Below are 22,358 nucleotides of genomic sequence, written 5' to 3' on the forward strand. Positions count from 1 at the left end.
GGCTAGATGGGCCATTGGTCTGACCCAGGATGGCCGTTTTTATGTTATGTTCTTAAATGCAATGAACGGAAAGCTGTCAAATATTTGAACAGACTTGGCTTGTATCACCAAGTCCAAAGTAAGGATCCTACTGAAGGATAGATTGCACAATGCTCTGGAGAGTAAGGGTTCAGTTAATTAGTATTGTTTAATTAAAATCATGTCACAGGCAAAGGAGCTGGTGCTGTCATTAGAGCCAATAGTATAAGTAGCACTAAGAGCAGGAGGAAAGTGAAATCTTCCAAATTGCTGATGTGCTGCTAGTTAAGGGACAGCATGGATCTCGGAATGGGTCCTTGTTACATACTGAGGGTCATTCTTAATTTGATTCCTATCCACTACGCTACCATAATAACACTTATTGCTGTGATCTTTGCTAATGCTTTAGATCGTGGACTGGAAACGTCTAAGCTTATTGTGGCATTTCAAGCTCCTTGGAATGCTTCCCACCCACTTAGTGCCCAAAAGCTGGGCTCAGCTATCCAGATTGCCATTGATAAAGTCAATTCAGACCCATCTTACCTGGATAACTACACCTTGGATTTTGTTTATGCTGATTGCGGCTGTGATGCCAAGAAGTCTGTCAATGCTTTCATCAATCAGGTTCAGAAGCAGAACATTTCGGCCCTGTTTGGACCTGTTTGCTCAGAAGCAGCTGAGGTAGAGTATGACTTCCCTCCACTTTCTCTCTCCTGGCCCTGCTGCTCTGTGTACTGTATGTATTTTTGCTTTCATTGTGAGCCAACTAATTCGGGGAGTTGTGTTTGACCTATATATCTCTGAATGGGTTATCTTAAAGATATGAATTCAGTGCTGGTGCTTGAGTTAACAGCTGCTCGTGGAAAGTGGCAGCTGGGAAGATGTTTCCCCTGAATTCTTCTCAACTCTGGAACTTGCTTTCTTCATCCTTGGTCTGATACAGCCTGAGATTGTTGGCTTTCAGAGCATTCTGCAAGGCTGATCTCCTTTCACAGGCTTTTGTGGAGGGATGTGTTGAGGGGGAGAATGTTATTAGTTCTGATGGGCAGGGAGCATTTTAGTTGTGCTGTCAGTTTAAAAGTCTCAGATGTATTTTGGTTTGCATGTGTGCTTAGATCTTAGGGCACAGAGTACAAATCAAGGGAACAGATAAGATATTTGCTCCTTGTTTCAATATTTTACTATGTTTAGAAATTAGATCTAATGACACTATCATTGCTAGGATCACCCTTCTTACTTTGGCTGAATGCTGATATGTTGTTTTGCTTTCCCCCAATCTTCTGGTGTCTCCAGAGTGCTTCAAAATTAAATACCAATGTAAATTCATTCACTGTTTCCTTTTCACTCTAAAAGCTAATTCACCCAGACCAGCTGACTCACATATGTTCCCCCTTTCCAGGAGTTCCTTTATCTGATGTTCACCTCTGCAGCCCTCAGCACATAATTTCCATTTGTAAAAAACAGCTGCCTTGATACCCATCTTACCACAAAAATTCTTATCTTCAGTCACTGCTCACTTTCAAGAGAGTATCTGTAGTTGATTGTTTGTGTAATCTCCCTGAAACTCTGTTAGCCTCACTCTTCCAGTTCACTACTCAGTGCGCTTACTCACACACCTCTTATACTTGTGATAATAAGAATAGTTCACTCTTATATACTGCCTTCCCCTTAGCTGTTTACCCAGCCTACACCCAGAGCTTTCTAACACAGAAATACAGCCCTAACGGGGGACAGCCCGCTAGGGTGACCAAACAGCAAGTGAGAAAAATCAGGATGGGGGTGGGAGGTAATAGGAGCCTATATAAGAAAAAGACCCCAAAATTGGAACTGTCCCTATAAAATCAGGACATCTGGTCACCCTACAACCTGCCAACCAGTTCTGTACCTTCAGGCACTCGCTACTTTGAGTAATGTGTGTGTAGTTATGTTTGCAACCTAATTTCCACGATAAGTTTTCATGCCTCCTTGTAAACACCACAGAAAAAGTTATATTGGCATTGAAACTGGTGGATTAGATTTTGAGTCCAAGATGGAATTTTCCTATGAAACTCAAAATGATGTAAACAAGAGATTTTTTTGAATGATGGCATCCTAAAATTAAAGACCTACACCAGTCCAGATCTAAAATGTTGTTTAAAGCCCAAGTATGTAAACAGTTAATAACCTTTTAATTGGCAATCTCACTGGGGACTGTCAGCCACAGCAATCTTTGTATAGTGCATCAGGTGGTGGGCTTCCATTTAAAATCTCCTCCTCATCCCTCCCCCACAGCTCTATCTCTTTTCCTTGCAGAGAGAGACTTCAAAGGCCATGTCTTGATTAGGAAAATAGTTTAAGTTTTCAGACGTGTTAATTAATATAATTTTAAACAGGACTTTGCACCCAAGGTAGACAGGGCAAGTTGTGTTAATTGCTATGTGTGTTGGATGTGGTAAACCCTAGGGGGGAGCATTTGTATTAGCTAAAAAGTTTTTTTAAATAGGCTGTTTTCCGGACCTTGTCTAGAAGTGGCCAAAATGTAACCTGATTTCTAGGGAGGATTGTGAGTGGGAGAAGAAAATGTTAGCCATGAAAAGTGGATGCACAGCTGTCTCTCCCCTTTGCCTCATATCACAGAGTGCATGGTGTCAGGGCAATCATCCTCATAGATGCCCATAAAGCATGCTTAGAGGTGATTTTGCAACTGCGTTTAACAATTGTATTTGCTTAATCACTTATAATTGTTCTTTATTTTTAATTTCTCCATGACTAACCATTCCCCAACCTAAGACAAATTCGTCGTCGAAGACTAGCTGCTTTCTAAGCATGGAGTATTTTTGTTCAGCCATTTCTGAGTTCTTGGAACATACATCTCCTGCTAAGAGAAAGTATGAAATGCTGGTCCATCTGGGGCCACTAAATGGTGCAATAGCTACCTATGGAACCATCTGCTCCAATTTTGTTACTTTTGTCTTTCCTTCTCCCCTATTTCCTCCTGTTTGTCACACTCGTTGCATCTTGTATCCAATTACAGAGTGAACTCTTCAGGGTAGGAACTGTCTCTTACTGTGTGTATGTACAGTGCCTAGTACAATGAGGTCCTGATCTTTACTGGGGTCACTCGGGTGCTGTACTAATACAAATCATAAATAAATGTTTCAGTAGTAAAAGTGGATTTCAGAACCAATTAGGATTGTATGAAAGTGGATTACAAAGAAATTCTGGCGGAAACTCTGTCATTGCTTTAACCAAAGCTACAATAGTGATATTTACATCTAGTCTGAATAGATGCAAAGTGAATATCCTTTCAGGAGCACTGGGAGAAAAAAACCTCTCCCTTTTATTGTGCTCAGCCCTATGTGATGCCCAGCTCTTTCAAATATTTAAATTCCTTTTGTCACCGGGGAAAATATTTAAAGAGATACATGGCCATGAATTCATGGGATAAGATATGGGAAATAAGCACTGCTCAGTAAAAGTACAGCATATGACTCAATATAAACTACTGAATAAGGTTGTGCTTTTTTGCAGAGGGCCAATGGAAAGCCTGTGCTGTGGGACTTACATGGCACAGTGGTCTTTTTCTTTTCCTCTGTTCACGGGTGAATTTCATCCCGTGTAACCAATTCAAATATAAAAGCAGTGAATCCCGACCCTGCCGGAGCGTATGTGCAATTTCAGTTGCCCAATAATTTTAATCACGGACCCACAGTAGCAGCTCAGCAATGAGGTGATACTGGAACGCTGTTTGAGATGTCTCATAAAACCTACAAGGAGGCTACACTTGTAGATGTGTGTTTGTGTTATTTGTTGTTAGTTGCATTTGACTTTGTGGGCAGAGAGAAGAGCAGAAAAACTTTCAGACTGACTTCTGCTGGCAGCCAGAATCACATGAGATGCTCACAGGAGAAAGTATTATCTCCCATTATCCCTGATTATCAATGGTATGGGTTTCCTTAGCAATAGAGAAACCTACCTAGACTTTTACAGTGATTCCTATATCATCGGGACCCCTTTAATAGACTTCATTAATGAAATGTCAAATTGGCACCGCTGAACTTTCTCTTTCCACAGAATAGAGCCTGCAGCATGAAATATTTCTGTCCTCATTTGAATTTGAAAGTGAACTGTGATTTTACCATGTTTTTGATACTTTCATGTTTTCATTCTAAGAACTTCCTCGTACTCCAGGTTTAGTACTATGAATTCTCAAGAAAAGTGAATGTCAATCCTGACTATGCACTAATTTCAAATAGCCTGTGTTGAACAGAAATAATGCAACATGATTTATGTAAGTAACCAGCACACTGTGAATTTGTGTAACTTGCATTGTCATTACTGATCTTTCGTTCTGAATTTTGAAAATGATTCCTACCTTTGTAATGGACCAAACTAAATCTCCATATTGAACAACCATAGACATGGGGATGTCCAAAATCTTGATTTGAATCCTCATTTTGTGGCATGAGTCGAGCTCTTAGAATTTAATTTGAGGGATGAGAGAAGAATTTGGAATGTTGAAGTCAATGGAGTTAACCAGAGATTAATTTGGTTCATACAATATTAACCCCCAATTCTTGGGCTTTACACAGGATAAGCTAGTTCTTCAGCTATATAGCATCATTGTTTTATAACAATATGGGAGCTTTTTCTGGTTTCACACTGGTGTAAATTGAAATTAATGGAGTGACTGTGTAAAACTGGTCTGAGAGGAGAAGCAGATGCCAATAAACCTTATTAATCAAAACAATTCACTGCTACTTATCAGTCCAACCTTTGCATTTTAAATACTGATATTAAATAATATGTCTGAAAAAACACTTTTTGTTGCCATCTAGGTTACTGGTTTGCTGGCTTCTCATTGGAATATTCCCTGGTTTGGATTTGTTGGCCAGGGTGCAAAGCTGGACAATGCAGATCTATATGACACCTATGTCAAACTTGTCTCCCCTCTGCAAAGGATAGGGGAAGTTCTGCATAAAAGTCTACAGTATTTTGGCTGGAAATATGTTGGATTATTTGGAGGTTCATCTGATGCTTCCACCGGGGAGAAAATTGATGAACTCTGGACGTCAGTCGAAAACCAACTCCAAGTCAATATCACTATCACTGCTAAAGTCAGATACAACACAGAAGATCCAAGTCTCCACCAGGAAAACCTCAAGTACATATCGTCTGTTGCCAGAAGTAAGTTCCGTTTAAAAGTGTTTTATACTGGCTGGCTTTAAAGGGACTACATGTCAAACTTTGCCAAATACAGATGAATGAAAAATTACTACAACACATTACTTGTATCAATCTGGAAGCTTATCTGGTATAATTGGTGTATATTCTCCATTATTATTTTAGAATTATTTCTCTGTGTGTGTGTGTGTATATTTTTTTTTTCAAAAGCTCAGCTGTGAGTGAGTTAGAGGATGGTTGATATGTTCTCACTAGCTGTGGAGTAAGGCATGCAAGGCACTATAAATAGGAAACACTCCTCTCTGGGTGAGATGGCAGCAGCAAGATTGTGTTAGTGTGAGTGGAACCTGGAAACCAGCTACACTGACTTAACTGGGTTCATTGTGATTTGCACAGGTCATTGTGATTTGCACAGAGCATTGTTCTAGGCACCACACAGTGTACGAACTGGAGACACTCTCTGCTCTGAAGAGGGATCCAGATAAAAACAAATGGCAAAATTTCAGAATTTCCTGAATTCCAGCCTACTTAGCCCACCTCTTAGCTCATTGTCTGGGGTCTCTCTCCTCCCCTCCCCTTTGCTTCACCAGGGGTGGTATGACAAAGTGGGAATTTTTTGAAATATTTTTATGAGTCCTGTTTGTGCCTCAGTGTCCCCTATATGTTGCATTGTTACCTGGTGGGTGGAAAGAGACTGTTTGCTCTTGGGGCAGGCTAAGACACAGGTGTGGATTGCGCCTATTTGTCTAGGGCTTAGGTTCCATACCAGTGGAGCTCTTGAGAAAACAATGGCAAAGCCAGTTGCCTGGTCATTGACATCTAGCAAGCAATGCCCCAGAGGGATATGAACTTCCCTGCCTCTCAGCTGGGCGGCTGAGTGGCATTTCCCCATCTCGAGAACAAAGGACTGGGTAGGGTTTAAGTGTGGGTTGTGAGAGGCAATCAGGGGCACACTTGGGGTTCTGGAGAAACGGAGCTTAAACAATGGATTTCTCTATGGCTTAGCTGGGCTCTAGGCTAACCAGAATGGACTATGCTTTAACCTTCATTCCTCTAGGCTAACCTAGGGACTTCCTATGCTGTGTTCCAGATGACTAATAAACCCCTACTGTTTTGACAATGCTGTGTGAGGGTTACGGCACATGTTTGGAGAGGCGCATTAGTCCCCGAAGAATATACAGGTCTCCATGGGAGTCTGTTTCAGTTGGACTCGCTGAACAGAGCTCATGGTGTGAAGCAGGAGTGCTGCAGGCCCAGAGCTCCAGTTTAAGCGGCAGTTAAGCCATGTAGCTTACCCTGGAGGATGTGTGAGATCCCTTGGGGGGCTGGCTTACTGAAAGAGTTCCTTCTAGAGATTGTCCCAAATCTGGGGCCTTAGCAGCGATCTTGTGGATCCGTGACAGATCGCAACCCCATTCACCTGCTTGTCTGCATCTTCCGCACACACGTTCTTCCATGCTGTCCCCTGTGCACAGAACACTCTCGCACTCTGTGGGCATCCGTCTCCACACTAAGGGCTTGTCTAGCTACAGTGCTGCCATTGACTTATCGCAGCGAAGACACCGTGGTAAGTAGATCTAAGTACGTCGACTTCAGCTACACTATTTACGTAGCTGAAGTTGCATATCTTAGATCGACCGTGCGTGGTAGTGTAGACAAGCCCTGAGCCACTCAGGGCTCAGCCTGATTGTTCGAGCTGCACACATGCAGGGACTTGCCCATAGGACTACATAAAGCACTTGAATCATGCAAGGAGCTCCAGTTGCTCATAGAAATAGAGAAAGCTCTCTGCCTGCCATTCAATGGACAACATGTCCTTCCCATCACGCTGCTGACAATGTGTGTCAGTATTCCCTGGTGGCACAGTTACACAGGTCAGCTTTCTGGATTCATGAAAACTCGGCATAGGGACACAGCTTTTCCAAATCTGGTCACAGGTGAGAGGAGAAGACAGCCTGTCCAAAACAAATTAATTGACCTGTTAACTAGAGCTGGTCAAAAATATTTCATCAAACATTTTTGTGAACAAGTTTAATTTTGGTCAATGTTTCCTACATTTTCAACACCCACAGCAACAACAAACCCCAAACATTTTCTGTTAAAAAGCAAAACACAATTTGGTGTTTATTAAAACTATTGGGTTTTGATAATCTTTTTGTTTTCAAAAACTACATTATATTAAAAACAGTTTTTGAAATCACACAACTTTTTATTTTTTTGGTTGAAAAACATAATAAAGTTTGGGAAAAAAGAATATTTTAAATATTTCCACTAAAACAATGGAAGACCTTTGTTATATTACTGTAAGTATGTGATTAGGGTTCTTCATGATCCTTATACAGAAACCTAATCCGGTTTAAAAGCTGTTTGCTGTGGCAGTGCACAATTCGGAAGCAAAATGCTTGTGTGCTCATTGGAACATCTGTGTCCAAATGTTCGGGTAGATGAGAATTATTTCACAACAGCACATGGTTTAGCTCTGCACCAAGCTGCAGGTTTTGCCTGTTACTTGCAGCTACGATTTTTTTTTCTGCTTGTGATTTGAAAGGCATGATAACAGAAAGCTTTTCCTTATATTTAGCCTTCACACCCTTCCCTTATTAGCACATCATCTTTAAGGAGAAATGAAGAAAGATATTAACTCAAATAAACATGTTACATCAGAAAACCAATGAAGCTGAATATAATTGCTGTGCCCAATTGCAGTGTTGGCTACAGACCCCAGCTGGGTCATTTCCATTCACTCCTAGGCTCATGAGAAGCTGATCTTTGACAGTCCTACTGACTTTCTCTTTGGCATCTTGAAAGTGTGTTCTGATTTTCCCTTTGTAACTAGATGAGAATGACAAGATACAGCATAAGGATTTTGCTCTACTTGCTGAAGATTAGTTTGTTGCTCTTACTACAAAGAAAATATCCACATGTGAAACAGACAGTGCAATAAATCTCTCCTACAAATGCCATTCTATGATACCAAAGTTAGCACTTCAGAAGACAAGAATACAAGGCAGACTAGAACCTATTGCCCCTTTTTGAGCTGCATAGGCAATACGTGGCATAAGTCAGAGGAACTATTCTGAAGAGCAAAGGATCAGAAGAGGGGAAGAATTCCTCTGATCCGCTGCAGAGGTTCATCTGACTGTTTAGGGCCATGCCAATACAAACCAGTGCAGAGTGGGAAGAGATAATGTGTACCTCATAAAGAGCAGGAGGAATTGAGGTTGTTACTTTCTCTTACTGCCAGAGAGAACTTTTTGTTACTATTTTCCAACGGACACAAGTTAGTTAAAGGTCAGAAAGTCAGGGTGGGAGAGGGGGAGGGGATGGCGGTGAAGGCAGGAATCCAGAATTTCAAAACAAAAAAATAACTTTCTGTTTTCTTCTCTGGAATTTTTGTTTAAAAATATTGCAAATAAAAAAAAGACTTTGATAATTTTTTCCACATATTTTTATTTTGTATTGAAACCCTCCTTGACTAAAAATAAATAATTAAATAAATAAAAACAACAAAACAAACAAAAACACTTTTTGTGAGGAAATATATTGACTCTCTCAAATTGTCACTTGCCGGTGACCTACATCTCCATATGTTTCATGGCTATCTTTGGTTGCTGCCATGTGTCTATTGACGGGAATGTACCACTCAGTGTGTTTTGAGCTACACAGTGGATTTGCTGTTGTTTTTCTGGAGTAAATTACTACAGATTTTTCTACCTCTCTACTGTGTAGCAGAGAGAAGCCTGTGACCCTGGCAACCGTTATTCATAACAGTTACTTCTCACATGACAAATCACATTGACTTCAATGGGACTATTCACATGAGTAAGTAGTGGGTAAAGTGTGTAGGATCCTTGTTCCTTACTTTCTAGCTACCACTGAAAGCCCCAGTGAGCCATGCATGATTCATTTACACAAGTCCATGACAAAGAGCTTTTGACTGACATCGGTCCATGCTGGCTAAAGCAATAAATATGTTCAATGTGTAATCATGAGCCATGTAATTTAACTCAGCTTTTTAAAAATCATCCTAGTGTTGATTGGCAGCTCTGATTGTCTTGTCCATTTTTTTTTAATTCGGTGAATGGATGGGGAGCAAATGACTAAACACATCTTCTTCTCTTGCAGTTATTGTTTTAATCTGCAGCTCTTCGGATGTCAGGTCTATTATGCTAGAGGCCAAACTTCTAGGGCTGGTGAATGGGAAATTTGTGTTCTTCGTTTTGCAGCAGGTCAGTGGCAACCTGGCGAGTATTGCTCCAAGTTGGTTTATTAGCACTTGTTTTTATCAATCTGGAACCTGTCACCAGCAGAGAATTGACATTAAAAATATTGTAGCAAGAAATCTTTATCAACCAACGTACAGTAAAGATGGCCCTGACTCTGCACCCCAGTTTGTGTTAGCAGCTCACAGTCCAAGCCCAAGCTCAATAACTGCACTTTGAACTAAGAGCACCATCACTTTAAGTCACTTGCTGTACCCTCAACTCATCTTTCTCTTTCAGGACAATTTTTTGAAAGAGGCACTAAGCAGAGAGAAGAACAGCAGTGTGCTTGAAGCCTACCAGCCAGTATTTCTGATTTCCCTCAACCCTTATGGAGGATACACTATGTATTCAGATTTTCTGAAGCAGGTCCATGAAAAACTGAAGGGACAGCCATTTTACAGCTCACTTTCTTCAGAAGAAGAGGTTTGATATGATCCTCTCTAATTGCTGCACATGTGGCCACTGGGTTAATTCAGATCAAGGGCCATCTTCCTCTTGTGCAACTTGTGTAGTTCTGTTGATTCCACCAGGAGTACTTACTTGAAAGAAGTGGCCTGAGATCAGAAACACATGTGGGTCACCCATTTATTGATTTTCAGTGGGTGGCGATGAGATTGCCAGTTAAGTAGAAGGGTGACTTGAACCATTTCTATAGAGATTTTCCTTCACTTTCATGCCGTCCTATCTGGACAGTGATCCTGGTTGCTTTTCTATACAGAGGATCAAATTCGTATGTAGACACAGCTCCAACTGCAGTCAATGGAAAATTGCACCTGCTTATTCCAGGCCTGAATTTGGCTCAGAAAGTCACTGTTGACTTTGTCCCAGGGTTTAGTATCAATGCTATAAGGTTTATATGAAAATGATCCAGCAAATTTTGTAAGCAAACCCTATATTCATTCTCTAGGGAGAAGGCCCTTCTGTCTAAGTCTTTTATCTCTGGAGCTGAAACATTGCTTTTCCATTTTGGCTTTTCAGGTGAGTTCTTACTCTGCCTACCTACACGATGCAGTCCTGCTTTATGCCTTGTCCGTAAGGGAAATATTAAAAGAAGGGAAAGATATCAGCGATGGACGGGCACTTGTCAACACTCTGAAAGGCTACAACAAAACCCGTTTGTATGGTAAGCTGCTGAGGGGGAGATTTGTCAATCACATGCAACTGACTGAAACTAAGCCTCTCATGAGTTAGCACACTTCTGATTGTCTTGGGAAGATTTTCTTGATTTGCTCTGGGCAGTGTGCAAAGTAACATCTTAGTTCAAATTAATCATTTTTTCTACCCCCCCCCATTTTTAAATACAGATGAATTGTAGAAGGTTTGCAAAGGTGTGTAAGGTTGGATTCTGCTCTCAGTTATCGGAGTGTAAATCCAGAGGAACTCAATCCAGAGAACTAGAGCTATTATCCAATTTATTTATTTTTTGCAAAAATGGTGGCTTGCTTGGAACCATTCATTTTTCTTTTCTTTTTATACCTTAGCAAAACACCAGCTCTTAGCAACCCCCATATCTGTCATTTAAAAACAAACCAACAAACAAAGAGTTTTAGTGCTGGCCAAGGTGTGCTTCCCATGTTCTCCTTTTTGCAGAAATGGCAACAAAGCATTATTGTGCTGGGGTTTATCAAAACAAATACCAAGAAAGTAAGGAAGGGGTGTAGGTGGGCACTGCATACCCAGAGCTGCTTTAGTTGGAACTGTTTCTTGTCTATGTAAACTGTTTGTTTCCAAAATTGCTTTGACATTTTTTAACTTTGAAAAATGTTGACCAGCTCCATAGTTAGCAGGGTGTCGTCTTCTATTGAAAATGGGTCCCTGAAGCTTACTTGGGCACCAGACAACTTCAGCTCCAGTTTGCTCTTGTTGCAAATCAGGTTCCTGGTTCCCCTCCAGTTCCTTTTGAACTGGGCAGCTCTACCAGTCCCACTGCAGCCCCCTAGCTTCTCTGGAAAGGCTTTAGCTTTCCAGAGAAAAGTCCTGCCCCACTCCTGAACTGACAGCTCCTTCCCCCTTGGTTGAAAGGGTTCCAAAGCCCTCCTTCATGGGCCAGTGCTGCAATTCAAGCAGGCTTCTCTGGTCCACCAGTCCTCAGGTTCTTGAACTCCTACACTTCCTTCCTTTGGTTCCAGGCTCCACAACCCTTCTTCTTAGGTCTATGCTATGGTTCAGGCAGGCTCACTTCGAGGGTGCCTGGCTTGTGCTTAGCTGGGTGTCAGCTCCCTACCATCACCAGCCTGTTAGCTACTAATGCTAAAGAAGGAACATGGAATTAACCTTGATCCAAAAAAAGCCCAGCAGCGTTGAGTGAGTATGCTATGTACTCTTTTATCTTTCCAGGGGTTACTGGCCTGGTGTATATCGATGAATCAGGTGAGAGGTGGATGGATTACTCTGTATATTGTCTGCAGAAAGCTGGGAATTCATCACAGTTTGTTCCTATTCTTAATTATGATGTCGAGACAAAAACAATCAGGTACTGTGGGTAGTATTTTTCAATGAAAATACAAAAGCTTTAGAAAACCTGACCTATAAGGAAAGGTAAAAAACAGGGCATGTTTTGTATTGAGAAAAGAAGACTGAGAGGAGCCTGTGATCAATTGTTTTCTATGTCCACTGCAGGTAGGACAAGAAGTAAACAGCTTAATCTACAGCAAGGGAGCTTTAGGTTAGATCAGGGTTTCTCAAACTGGGGTTGCCGCTTGTGTAGGAAAGCTCCTGGTGGGCCGGGCCGGTTTGTTTACCTGCCCCTTCCGCAGGTCCGGCCAATCACAGCTCCCACTGGCTGCAGTTCGCCACTGCAGCCCAATGGCAGGTGCTGGAAGTGGCGGCCAGTAAGTTCCTCAGGCCACGCTGCTTCCAGCAGCCCCCATTGGCCTGGAGCAACGAACCGCGGCCACTGGGAGCTGCGATCGGCCGGACCTGTGGATGGGGCAGGTAAACAAATTGGCCCGGCCTGCCAGGGGCTTTCCCTACACAAGTGACAGTCCCAGTTTGAGAAACACTGGGTTAGATATTAGGCAAAACTTTCTAACTACTATATATGGATAGTTAAACTCTGGAATAGGCTTCCAAGGGATTTTAAAAAACTCTTGCAGAAAATCAGAAATTTTTGATCAAAACATTTCAAAAGGATTTTTTTTCTGATAGAAATTTGTGTGTGGGGGGAGGTGGAGGGGAATCACATTTTCTGATCAGTTCTAGAATTTATGAGCTTTAGAAATGATGCCAATTTTGAGCTCTCCATTGGAAAATAACTTTAGTAAAGGAGAACAGGTAATAGAAATGGGCACTTACATTTATCTGTCTCCATCTATAGCCCAACCACGGAAATTGCCTACATCAGCTGGCTGGCTGGCTTTCCTCCCAAAGACAGACCGTACTGTGGGTTTTATAATGAACATTGTAAAACTTCAGTTATAAGTGAGTATGGTCATACTTAATGAGATCAGCACTCTTGGGCACATGGGAAGGGGAAAGAGACAAAGGAAATACTTTGTTGCTCTTTAGCATCTTTCATTCAAAGATCAAAGAAGCTTTTTATAAACATTAATTAATGAAATCTCACAGTACCTCAGAAAAGGATAAACTTTGTGAGTGTGTCTACAGTATACCATCTTCATTTTATAGGGAAACTGAGGCAAAGAGAGGCTGAGACTTAGGACCAAGATTTTAAAAAATGGATACTTAAATGTACATACCTAAATCCATATTTATGCACTTAAATAAGTAGAGCTATTGTGTGCTCAGACTTCTGAAAATTAGGCTATTATTTAAGTGTCAGTACTACATCCATATTTAGGCTTTTTTTTAAATATAGGCTAATATTTGAAAAGGTGTCTGCTAATCTTTGGTGATTTCCGTTTTTTGGGTTCATAACTAGTGACACTTAGGGCTGATTTTCTCAAGTGGTGAGCACCGACATCTCCAGCTGAAGCCAGTAAGAGCAGTGAGTAATCCAAGTCTCTGAAAGTCAGGAGGAGGGTGGCTATGTAGGAAATGTTAGAAGGGCATTATTCCACTGGATTCTCCACAAGGAGCCAATTAAATTGGTGTTCCAACTGTTTTATGCTGCCTGAGTGGTGAAAAGCCCCTGGATTGGAACCAGGGATCAACCAAGCATATGATACCAATATGAAGCAAAGTGACAACTTACTCCTGAAAAAATCACCAGTTTGGTTGTGCCATCAAGATTTTTCTCCGCCTCCACATGGCTGGGGATAATCTGTATCATGTCCTTAACAGGTACGCCAGTGACCGTTCTGATTGTCGTCCTGTTGGTAACAGTCTCAGGAGCTGCCAGCATAATGGTGTTTTTAAAGATCCAGGAAAGGAAGCTGCAAAAGCAAATGGATGACATCTGGTGGAAAATAAACTACAATGATATTATTATGCTTAAAGATCATAAGGTAAAGCAATTCCTGAAAATACCAGGAATCACACTAGTTATAAATGATACTCTGAGAGAAGGGATCCATAAGTTTGTCATCATTTTAGCAATTAACCATGCTTTTGTCATGAAGTTGGAGAAATTTACTTCCAGCGAAGTACATAAGCATGTCCTTACTTTAAGCGCTTAAGTAGTCTTATTTAAATCAATAGGCCTATTCTTATACTTGAAGTTAGTGCAGTATCAGGGCCTAAGGAGTTATTGGGTCAAACCATCTATGCCCTGGGTTACACTGATGGAATCTGGAGTGATTACTTTGCAGCAGTAGATGCTCAGTACAGGACTGGGTCCTTATACTGTGTTGAGGGGGGATATGCTTGCTCTTTATAAATATACCAGAGGGATTAATATTAGGGAGGGAGAGGAATTATTTAAGCTTAGTACCAATGTAGACATAAGAGCAAATGGGTATAAACTGGACACTAGGAAGTTTAGACTTGAAATTAGATGAAGGTTTCTAACCATTAGAGGAGTGAAGTTCTGGAACAGCCTTCCAAGGGGAGTAGCGGAGGCAAAAGACATATCTGGCTTTAAGACTAAGCTTGATAAGTTTATGGAAGGGATGGTATGATGGGATAGCTTAATTTTGGCAATTGATCTTTGATTATCAGCAGATAAGTATGCCCAGTGTTCTGTGATGGGATGTTGGATGGGATGGCATCTGAGTTACTGCAGAGAATTCTTTCCTGAGTGCTGGCTGGTGAGTCTTGCCCACATGCTCAGGGTTTAGCTGATTGCCATATTTGGGGTCGGGAAGGAATTTTCCTCCGGGGCAGATTGGCAGAGGCCCTGGAGGTTTTTCGCCTTCCTCTGCAGCATGAGGCATGGGTCACTTGCTGGTGGATTCTCTGCAGCTTGAGGTCTTCAAACCACAGTTTGAAGACTTCAATAACTCGGACATAGGTTAGGGGTTTGTTATAGAAGTGGATGGGTAGGGTTCTGTGGTCTACTTTGTGCAGGAGGTCAGACTAGATGATCATATTGATCCCTTCTGACCTAAAGTCTATGAGTCTATGATCTGATCTGTGTTGCCTGGCAGTGTTAGGTCAGTTACACGTTTTCCCAATGATTTCTAAAACATTTTCTCAGCATATTACTCACTAAGGAGTGAAATTCACTGCTGTCCAGAGGAGCAACACAAGGCATATTCAGCACAACCGTCCTACTTATACCTTAGTTGAAAATTGTTTGGAGAGGGCTCATATTCGCCGTATGTCAACCCTGGACATAACCTTCAGGGCTTAAATATAGAGCTTTGTGAATACCGATTTTTTCAGTTCACTGGCTGAACAGAAAAATTAAAAAAAATATTTCAGGTTAGTCAGAAATGATTGTTCTCAATCTTTTTCGGAGAACTCAAAAAGTAAAAAAAAATTCATTTAAAAATGTTTCTATGGTTTTATTAAAAGTAAAATTGAGGGAAATGCCAAAATGAAATATTTTTTCAAAACGAAAAGTCAAAACATTTTGTTTCAGAAATTCCAAAATCGAACTGTTTTGACGTTTCTGAATTATTTTTTTTGACTGGAACAATTAGCCAAAATTGATCTGAATTTGTGAATTGTTTTGGTCAACCCAAATCTGCATTTTTTTGGGGGGGGGAACAACTGTTTCTTATGAAATGTTTTTGCCCATTTCTATTTATGTGAGTCTTATACTTTGTGCTGGTCCTCTGTATAGGAGTGAAGCCCAAGCGTATGTGATTTCCTTCTATATAGGTTTGGAAGGCATCTTGCTTGTTATTGCCAGTGTTTTGTCTTTATCGTTTATGGTAAGCACTGCAGGCAAACCCATTACTGGGTTTCTGCCTCATCAGTTTGTCTTTGTCAATATGGGCAAGTCTTAGTTTTGTCAAAATTTAACTAGGTTATTTATGAAGTTTTAACAGTATCACATCTCTTGTGTTTTCTCCTATAGGATCATTCTGAGTTATCGCAAACAAGCACACCAGTGTCTAACGGACAAGAAAGTGTTGGGTCCAGTTTGATATTTTCAAACAATTGGCGGTCTGGGTTGAAGGACAAGCAGGGGAAAGTTGTATTTTATACCACAATAGGTCTTTACCAGGTACGATTACAAAGGGAGATTAGATGAGCTTCAGTAGGTGTACTTTCTGCTCTCTTATGTTAACTGTGTCCTTTTTAGTTTCCTTTGTGCGGCTTTGGGTGCTCTGTACAGGTGAATAGGGCACAAGATGGACAAAAGAATAAAAGTCACAGTAGTTCTCAGGATTCACAGATAGCACTGTGAAACTGATGGTACTAATTTACTAAGGTTACTGATAAATGTCCAGCTCTTCTTTGTCAAAAATGGCAGATTACAGAAATGTCCTATATGAAATTTTGACAGAGATGGAGTTAGAGTTTTTGGGTAGCATAACTGGCCTTCCAAAAGCAAGACATATCTTATGAGTCTTAACTTACTGGCTATATAATAAAGTATATATACCATGACAGCATTACAGTTCTTGGTAATTCCTCCATGAGTACATTATTTCATCTGCATAAAGTTGTTCTGAAAATATATGCTATATCGATTAACATCATTGGGCAGCATGTTATATAAGAGAACCTAAATTAAAACCACTTCTGGACTGTATTGTCTGTGACAACCATTGGTAATTTTACTGTTAGCACAGGATCATCATTGGGCAACCATGTTTTGTTACAGTCAGCTGGTTTCCCAATATAAATTTGGCATCTTTCCCTCAGAACCCTTAAAAATTGATTTAAAAGGCAATTTCAACTTTGTCTGTCACTAGGCAAGTTAGTTATCCAATACCTTGTACAGTGAAGCTCATATTGGTCATCTCTTATGGCTGTGTGTCTGTACAGGGAAAGATACTTTTAGCTATTTTAACATATGGGAGTTCTAAACTTCTGAGCACATGCTATGTTTTTTCATAGGTGCCTTCATAACCTTTTGTGCAGATCTGTTCCAAACAGTTTCTGTGTTAAAGTACTGTATGTTGGATTCAACCTTTCTGAATATTTGTTTCAGGGAACTCTTGTTGCAATCAGGTACATTGATAACCAAACAGATGCCTGGATTCAGAAACAGTCAGTCCTTCACGAAGTTCAGATGGTAAGGTTCAACCTCAACATGATCCTCCTATGCCCGACTGAAATGAAAAGCAAATTATGTCACAAACATACTGTATGTACTGCTGAATTGGGCAACTGATCCATCTATCTTTAGCAAGCTGAAATTCACATTCAGAGCCTGCAATATTTTGTTGGTTTTGAATCTGGGAGAAGATTGGATTCTACTTAGGCTTCATCAGTGTCATGCCTTTTGGTTTTGTGCACCTCTATATTAAAAAGGTATTGACAAGCTGGAGGAGAAGACCAATATCAAATAGGATTTAATAGGGCCGGCGCTTCCACTAGGCGACCCTAGGTGGTCACCTAGGGCGGCAGGATTTGCGGGTGGCATTTTGCCACCCTCGGCAGAAATTCAGCGGCAGGGGGTCCTTCTACTCCAGGTCTTTGGCGGAAAGTCAGCGACAGATCCTTCACTTGCTCCGGGACCTGCCACTGAAGAGCACAGAAGACGCGGAGTGGAAGGACCCCGGCTACCGAAAGCTCAGAGGAGGAGTGCTGCTGCCTAGGGCGGCAAAAACCTTGGCGCCGCTCCTAGGAGGGACTGACATTTTAAGAGAGCTCCTGGACCAGATTGTGATACCTTTTTTCATGTTGAGTGTTAATCTTGAAGTAATCCTATTGATTTCAACGGGTCTAATCATGGTTCACGGTTCTATTCAGCATGAGTAAGAGTGTCAGAATCTGGTCCCAAAGGACTAAATATTTATATAGTGAAGATAAACCAGAGAAATAACTGCCTTCTCCATCTTCAAAGTAGAAGCATTAAGAAGGGAGAGGAATTGTCCAGGGTGGTCCAGTGGGGTATTTTCAGGGGCTGTGAAGAAGATATGAAGCTGAAATAATGGGGATTGTCCTAATAGTGGTGATCTATCAGGCTAGAATGGACTCCTGGGAGCTGGAATAGACTCCTGGAAATGGTAGAAGCTCAAATACTGGAGTCATCTGAAGCAAGACTCGTCTCAGGAATAGAAAATATATTGTAGAGGCATTCCTGAACAAGCCAGCTTTGGACAAGATGAGCTAATGACCTTTTCATTTCTACCTTGTAGGATTCTTCTAGTAAACGATGACTAAGAAACAACTCAGGGGTGGTGCTGTAATGTAAACAAATGTCAGGTTTCAGAGTAGCAGCCGTGTTAGTCTGTATCCACAAAAAGAACAGGAGTACTTGTGGCACCTTAAAGACTAACAAATTTATTTGAGCATAAGCTTTAATGGGCTAAAACCAAACAAATGTGTTTAACAAGGCCTCTTTGCTTTCAGATGCGCGAGTTGAGGCATGAGAATCTGGTGGTCTTCTTTGGTATATGCACTGAAATTCCAAATATCTGTATTATTACAGAGTACTGCAAGAAAGGAAGCCTAAAGGTGAGAACACCAGCATCATTTACATCAATAGCCTTAGGGTTGACTTGTAAGAGAGCTTGCAAAAGAGCTTTTCTGAGCTCTAGCCAGGTCAGCCAGGACTGATATTCCTCCCCGGCCTTTTTTTTTTGTTAGCTGTTTTTGCTGCCTACTCTTGGCTCTGTTGATATCAGGACTTTCCTGGCTTCTAATAGCTAGGACTTCAAGTGCACATGTCCCTTCCTACTCCTATGCGTCCTCATTGCTTTAGTGTTCAGTTCTCTCTGATGTGCAACCATTTTGTGAATACTAGATATGAGAAGCAGAATAGCACCCTGGAGAACAATAAAAAAATAAAGACATTACACCACAGAGGCAGTGAGTATTAAGACATCTTATATACCAAGAAACGTCTTATTTCCTCAGCTTAGTACATAAAACATAAGAATGGCCCTACTGGGTCAGACCAAGGGTCCATCTAGCCCAGTATCTTGTCTTCCGACCAGGGCTGGCTCCAGGCACCAGCTTAGCAAGCAGGTGCTTGGGGCAGCTTCTCCGGAGAGGGGCAGCATGTCCAGCTATTTGGTGGCAATTCAGTGGAGGGTCCCTCACTCCTGATCAGAGCGAAGGACCTCCCGCTGAATTACCACAGATCACAATCACGGCTTTTTTGTTTTTTTGGCTTCTTGGGGCGGCAAAGCCCCTGGAGCCGGCCCTGCTTCCAACGGTAGCCAGTGCCAGGTGCCCCAGAGAGAATGAACAGAACAAGTAATCATCAAGTGATCCATCCCCTGTCACTCATTCCCAGCTTCTGTAATTTAGTGTATAATAAAGCTCTACAGAATTTGTATGTAAATATTGCTTCAAGTTTGTAATTGCCACTTGCCCAATAGTGATACATGCAGACTATTCTCAGCAACTGCTGATTTGGAGACCCATACACATGTATTAGGAAATAAGTTTTCCATTTCCAATAAACTTTCACAGAGCAAATAGGCTGAGTTCAGTTCCATGTGCTCACTGCATCTCAGTCTGATGAGATTCAGTCCAATGTCATTCTGAACGTTTTTGTTTTTCAGGACATTTTGAACTCTGATATTGAATTGGACTGGGTATTCAAACTCTCTCTCGCCTATGATATAGTCAATGTGAGTATGACATTGAATTGTTTTTTGATAGAAAACCTTATTTAAAAAGTTATGGAAACTAGAAACACTTATTGCTCTGGACTTTGAACGTGTCAGAGACAAAAATGAAAATAACATTCTATCCCGTTGGAGCCAGATGGAAGTGTTGGGTTTACATTTGATAAGGGGTTGAGGAAGTTGTTATTGCAAATTATCCTTATTTTATTGCATGTATTTATTTCATTAATTTGGGAGTTCTGTTGCAGTGACCTGTGCTTACACCATTAAACAAACCCCAAATTAAACATTTGTTACACATAGGAAAAAAGGGGGGTGGACAGTTAAAAATAAAACGTAAAAAGTTCTAAAGTTTTATGAAAATTGTTTGACATTGTAAGCTTTTCAGGACTGGACCGGCCATTCAAAAAAGAACTAGATACGTTCATGGAGGATAGGTTCATCAATGACTATTAGCTAGGATGGACAGAGATGGTGTCCCCAGCCTCTGTTTGCCAGAAGCTGGAATGGGCAACAGGGGATGGATCACTTGATGATTACCTGTTCTGTTCATTCCCTCTGGGGCACCTGGCATTCGGGTGACCAGATGGCCCGATATTTAACCCTTTGTCCCATATCCCAATCAATGTACAATTGGGAAGCCATTTGTCCCGATATTCAAGTAAGGAGGCAAGCTGGGGAGGGAGGCACTGACTCCATGGGTGCTCCAGGGTTGGAGTATGGCTGTTATTATGTATTTACTACATACAGCTTTGCTTGAAAATTTATAGATGCTACTAAATAGGGGGGAGGGAAGGAATTCAATGTTGAGTGGCAGCTCTTACCATTCCGATTTTGTTGTTAAAGTCCTATTCTGGTTTGTGTGTGTTATTAAGACACAAGATGGGAGTGAGGAGAAAGGGAGAAAGATTAGCAAATGATACAGCTTCTCTTTCTGGTACTTGTTGGTCATTTACTTGAAGACCCGTAGTGCATGTCCTGTGACTCACGTAGCCACTTTTGTAACCTGGCTTTATTCGCCTGGCCCTGGCAAATATTTCCTTACATGCCTTTGTCTGGTTTGTGGAAGTGAAGGGACTGTCCCCCTGTTGAGGTGCTCATGCTCCCAAGGCAGGCAGGAAGGAGTATGGCCACATCCAAAGGAACAGGCCACACCATTCTAATTCATTCCTCATTAATTTTCTTCTTCAGTAAGGAATGAATGAAAAATGCTAGTAAAATGATTTGTTTGTGTGACAGCAGTGTAAAAAGGCCTCTCTGAATTGGGGCTCCATTGTGTTAGGTGCTGTACAAACACACAGTAGGAATAAGTGTCTGCCCTGAGGAGTTTGTAATCTAAAGTTTTGGTCCAATGATTAGGGCATAAGTCTAGGATGTAGGAGAGAGAGGTTCATTTCCGATCTCTGCTACAGACTCTCCAATATGATCTTGGGCAAGTCACCTAGGCTAGATTTTTAAAGGCATTGTGGTGCTCAGTGTCACAATATCTAACTGATTAGGAGTCTGTCTTGTTTTCAACAGTGATTTAGGCACTTAAGAGTCTTACAATGGTATTTAGGCTCTAAGCACCTAAATCCCTTTTGCAAACAAGACAGGCTCCTAAATCAGCTGGGCATTACAATGCTGAGTGCCACAATGCCTAAATACCTGTAAAATTCTGGGCTTAAGTCTCTGTTTCTCAGTGCTCCGTCCATATAGGGATAATAGTACTTCCTTACCTCACAAGGGTGTTGTCAGGATAAATACAATAAAGAATGTGAGGGGCTCACATACTATTGTGATGGAGAGTGTCACATTTCAGAGCAACCGCACCTGTATTTCTCTGCAGTGGTCCAGCAAGGGTACGCACTGTCAGGTTTCCAGCTCCCCTCTCCTTCACCTCTCACTCTCGCCTGACTGGGGTACTTCCAGGCTGCACAGTCCCATGACTATATTGTGTTATTCCTAGCAGAGACAGACGGCCCAAGCAGGCCTGCTTGCTTTATCTTCAGAGATGGTTAGCAGTGCGACTGCCTACAGTTATACGTTACTGCACAGCTCTTTCTAAGCAAGCCTGTTTGAGTCTCAAGGTAAAAGCATTACAGAGAAAACATATTAAAATCAATACAAGAACCTACACGCATGCCAACAAGCTTACCAGAGATCACCCCTACCCCAACATGGGCTCTGGTAGGAACAATCCTTCACTACTCTGTCCAAGCAGGGGGCTGGAACAATTTGTATAATGGGAGTGCTGAGAGCCATTGAACCAAATTGTAAACCCTGTATGTGTTGGAAACCACTTCAAGCTGGGGGGTGCGGCAGCACTCCTAGTTCCAGCATCTATGCGCCCAAGGGGTTTCCTTGTGGTACCAAGTTCATCATAGCTTTAGCTCAGAACAAGCATGCAATCTTTTGGGGCTGGGCCCTCAGCAAGCCAAGTTTCTCCAAACCTTCCCTAAGAATTGGGGTCTTCTTAGAGCAGGGGTCCCGTCTGTTTGCTGGATCAGAAATAGTGCCCTGAGCCTGTCTGAAAACAGGCTATTTTACCAAAAATCTTTTCTTTGCCTGATGGTCCCAGGAGGATCCCGTTTGAACTTATATATGTGGACCCCACCAGATGGTTTCAGTAACCAGAGGAAATATATTACCATCCCCATATTCCTAGAAGAGTTATATACAATTCCACAATAACACAGTTGCATTTTTAATACAATGGGCCCCCAAAATATCAAACCAAACTCCATAAGGTTTAACTTAATTCAGGAAAGTTTATCTTCATTCCATCCGGTTTGTCCAGGGTATTGCATGATATTGTCAGTCTGTCACAGGGACCATATTAAATACCCAAGACATCTAGGTAGAGAGGTCAGTGATTCCATGTGGGCAAAGG

General features: G+C 41.5%; 1 protein-coding gene across 1 annotated transcript in view; it reads left to right on the forward strand.

Annotated features, from left to right (window-relative positions):
* The first annotated feature begins 327 nt into the window (after positions 1 to 327).
* LOC127054538 (guanylate cyclase 2G-like) overlaps positions 328 to 22,358 on the forward strand; it is a 35,059-nt gene continuing 13,028 nt past the window's right edge. Inside the window, exons 1-12 of the mRNA XM_050960774.1 lie at positions 328 to 699; positions 4,836 to 5,184; positions 9,307 to 9,410; positions 9,684 to 9,869; positions 10,425 to 10,569; positions 11,784 to 11,919; positions 12,763 to 12,866; positions 13,689 to 13,852; positions 15,811 to 15,960; positions 16,894 to 16,977; positions 18,261 to 18,365; positions 19,421 to 19,489. Of these exons, the coding sequence (XP_050816731.1) occupies positions 328 to 699; positions 4,836 to 5,184; positions 9,307 to 9,410; positions 9,684 to 9,869; positions 10,425 to 10,569; positions 11,784 to 11,919; positions 12,763 to 12,866; positions 13,689 to 13,852; positions 15,811 to 15,960; positions 16,894 to 16,977; positions 18,261 to 18,365; positions 19,421 to 19,489 (1,968 nt within the window). The remainder of the gene's footprint in view (positions 700 to 4,835; positions 5,185 to 9,306; positions 9,411 to 9,683; positions 9,870 to 10,424; positions 10,570 to 11,783; positions 11,920 to 12,762; positions 12,867 to 13,688; positions 13,853 to 15,810; positions 15,961 to 16,893; positions 16,978 to 18,260; positions 18,366 to 19,420; positions 19,490 to 22,358) is intronic.

This window comes from Gopherus flavomarginatus, chromosome 6 (assembly GCF_025201925.1).
Source record: "Gopherus flavomarginatus isolate rGopFla2 chromosome 6, rGopFla2.mat.asm, whole genome shotgun sequence".
NCBI lineage: Eukaryota > Metazoa > Chordata > Testudines > Testudinidae > Gopherus > Gopherus flavomarginatus.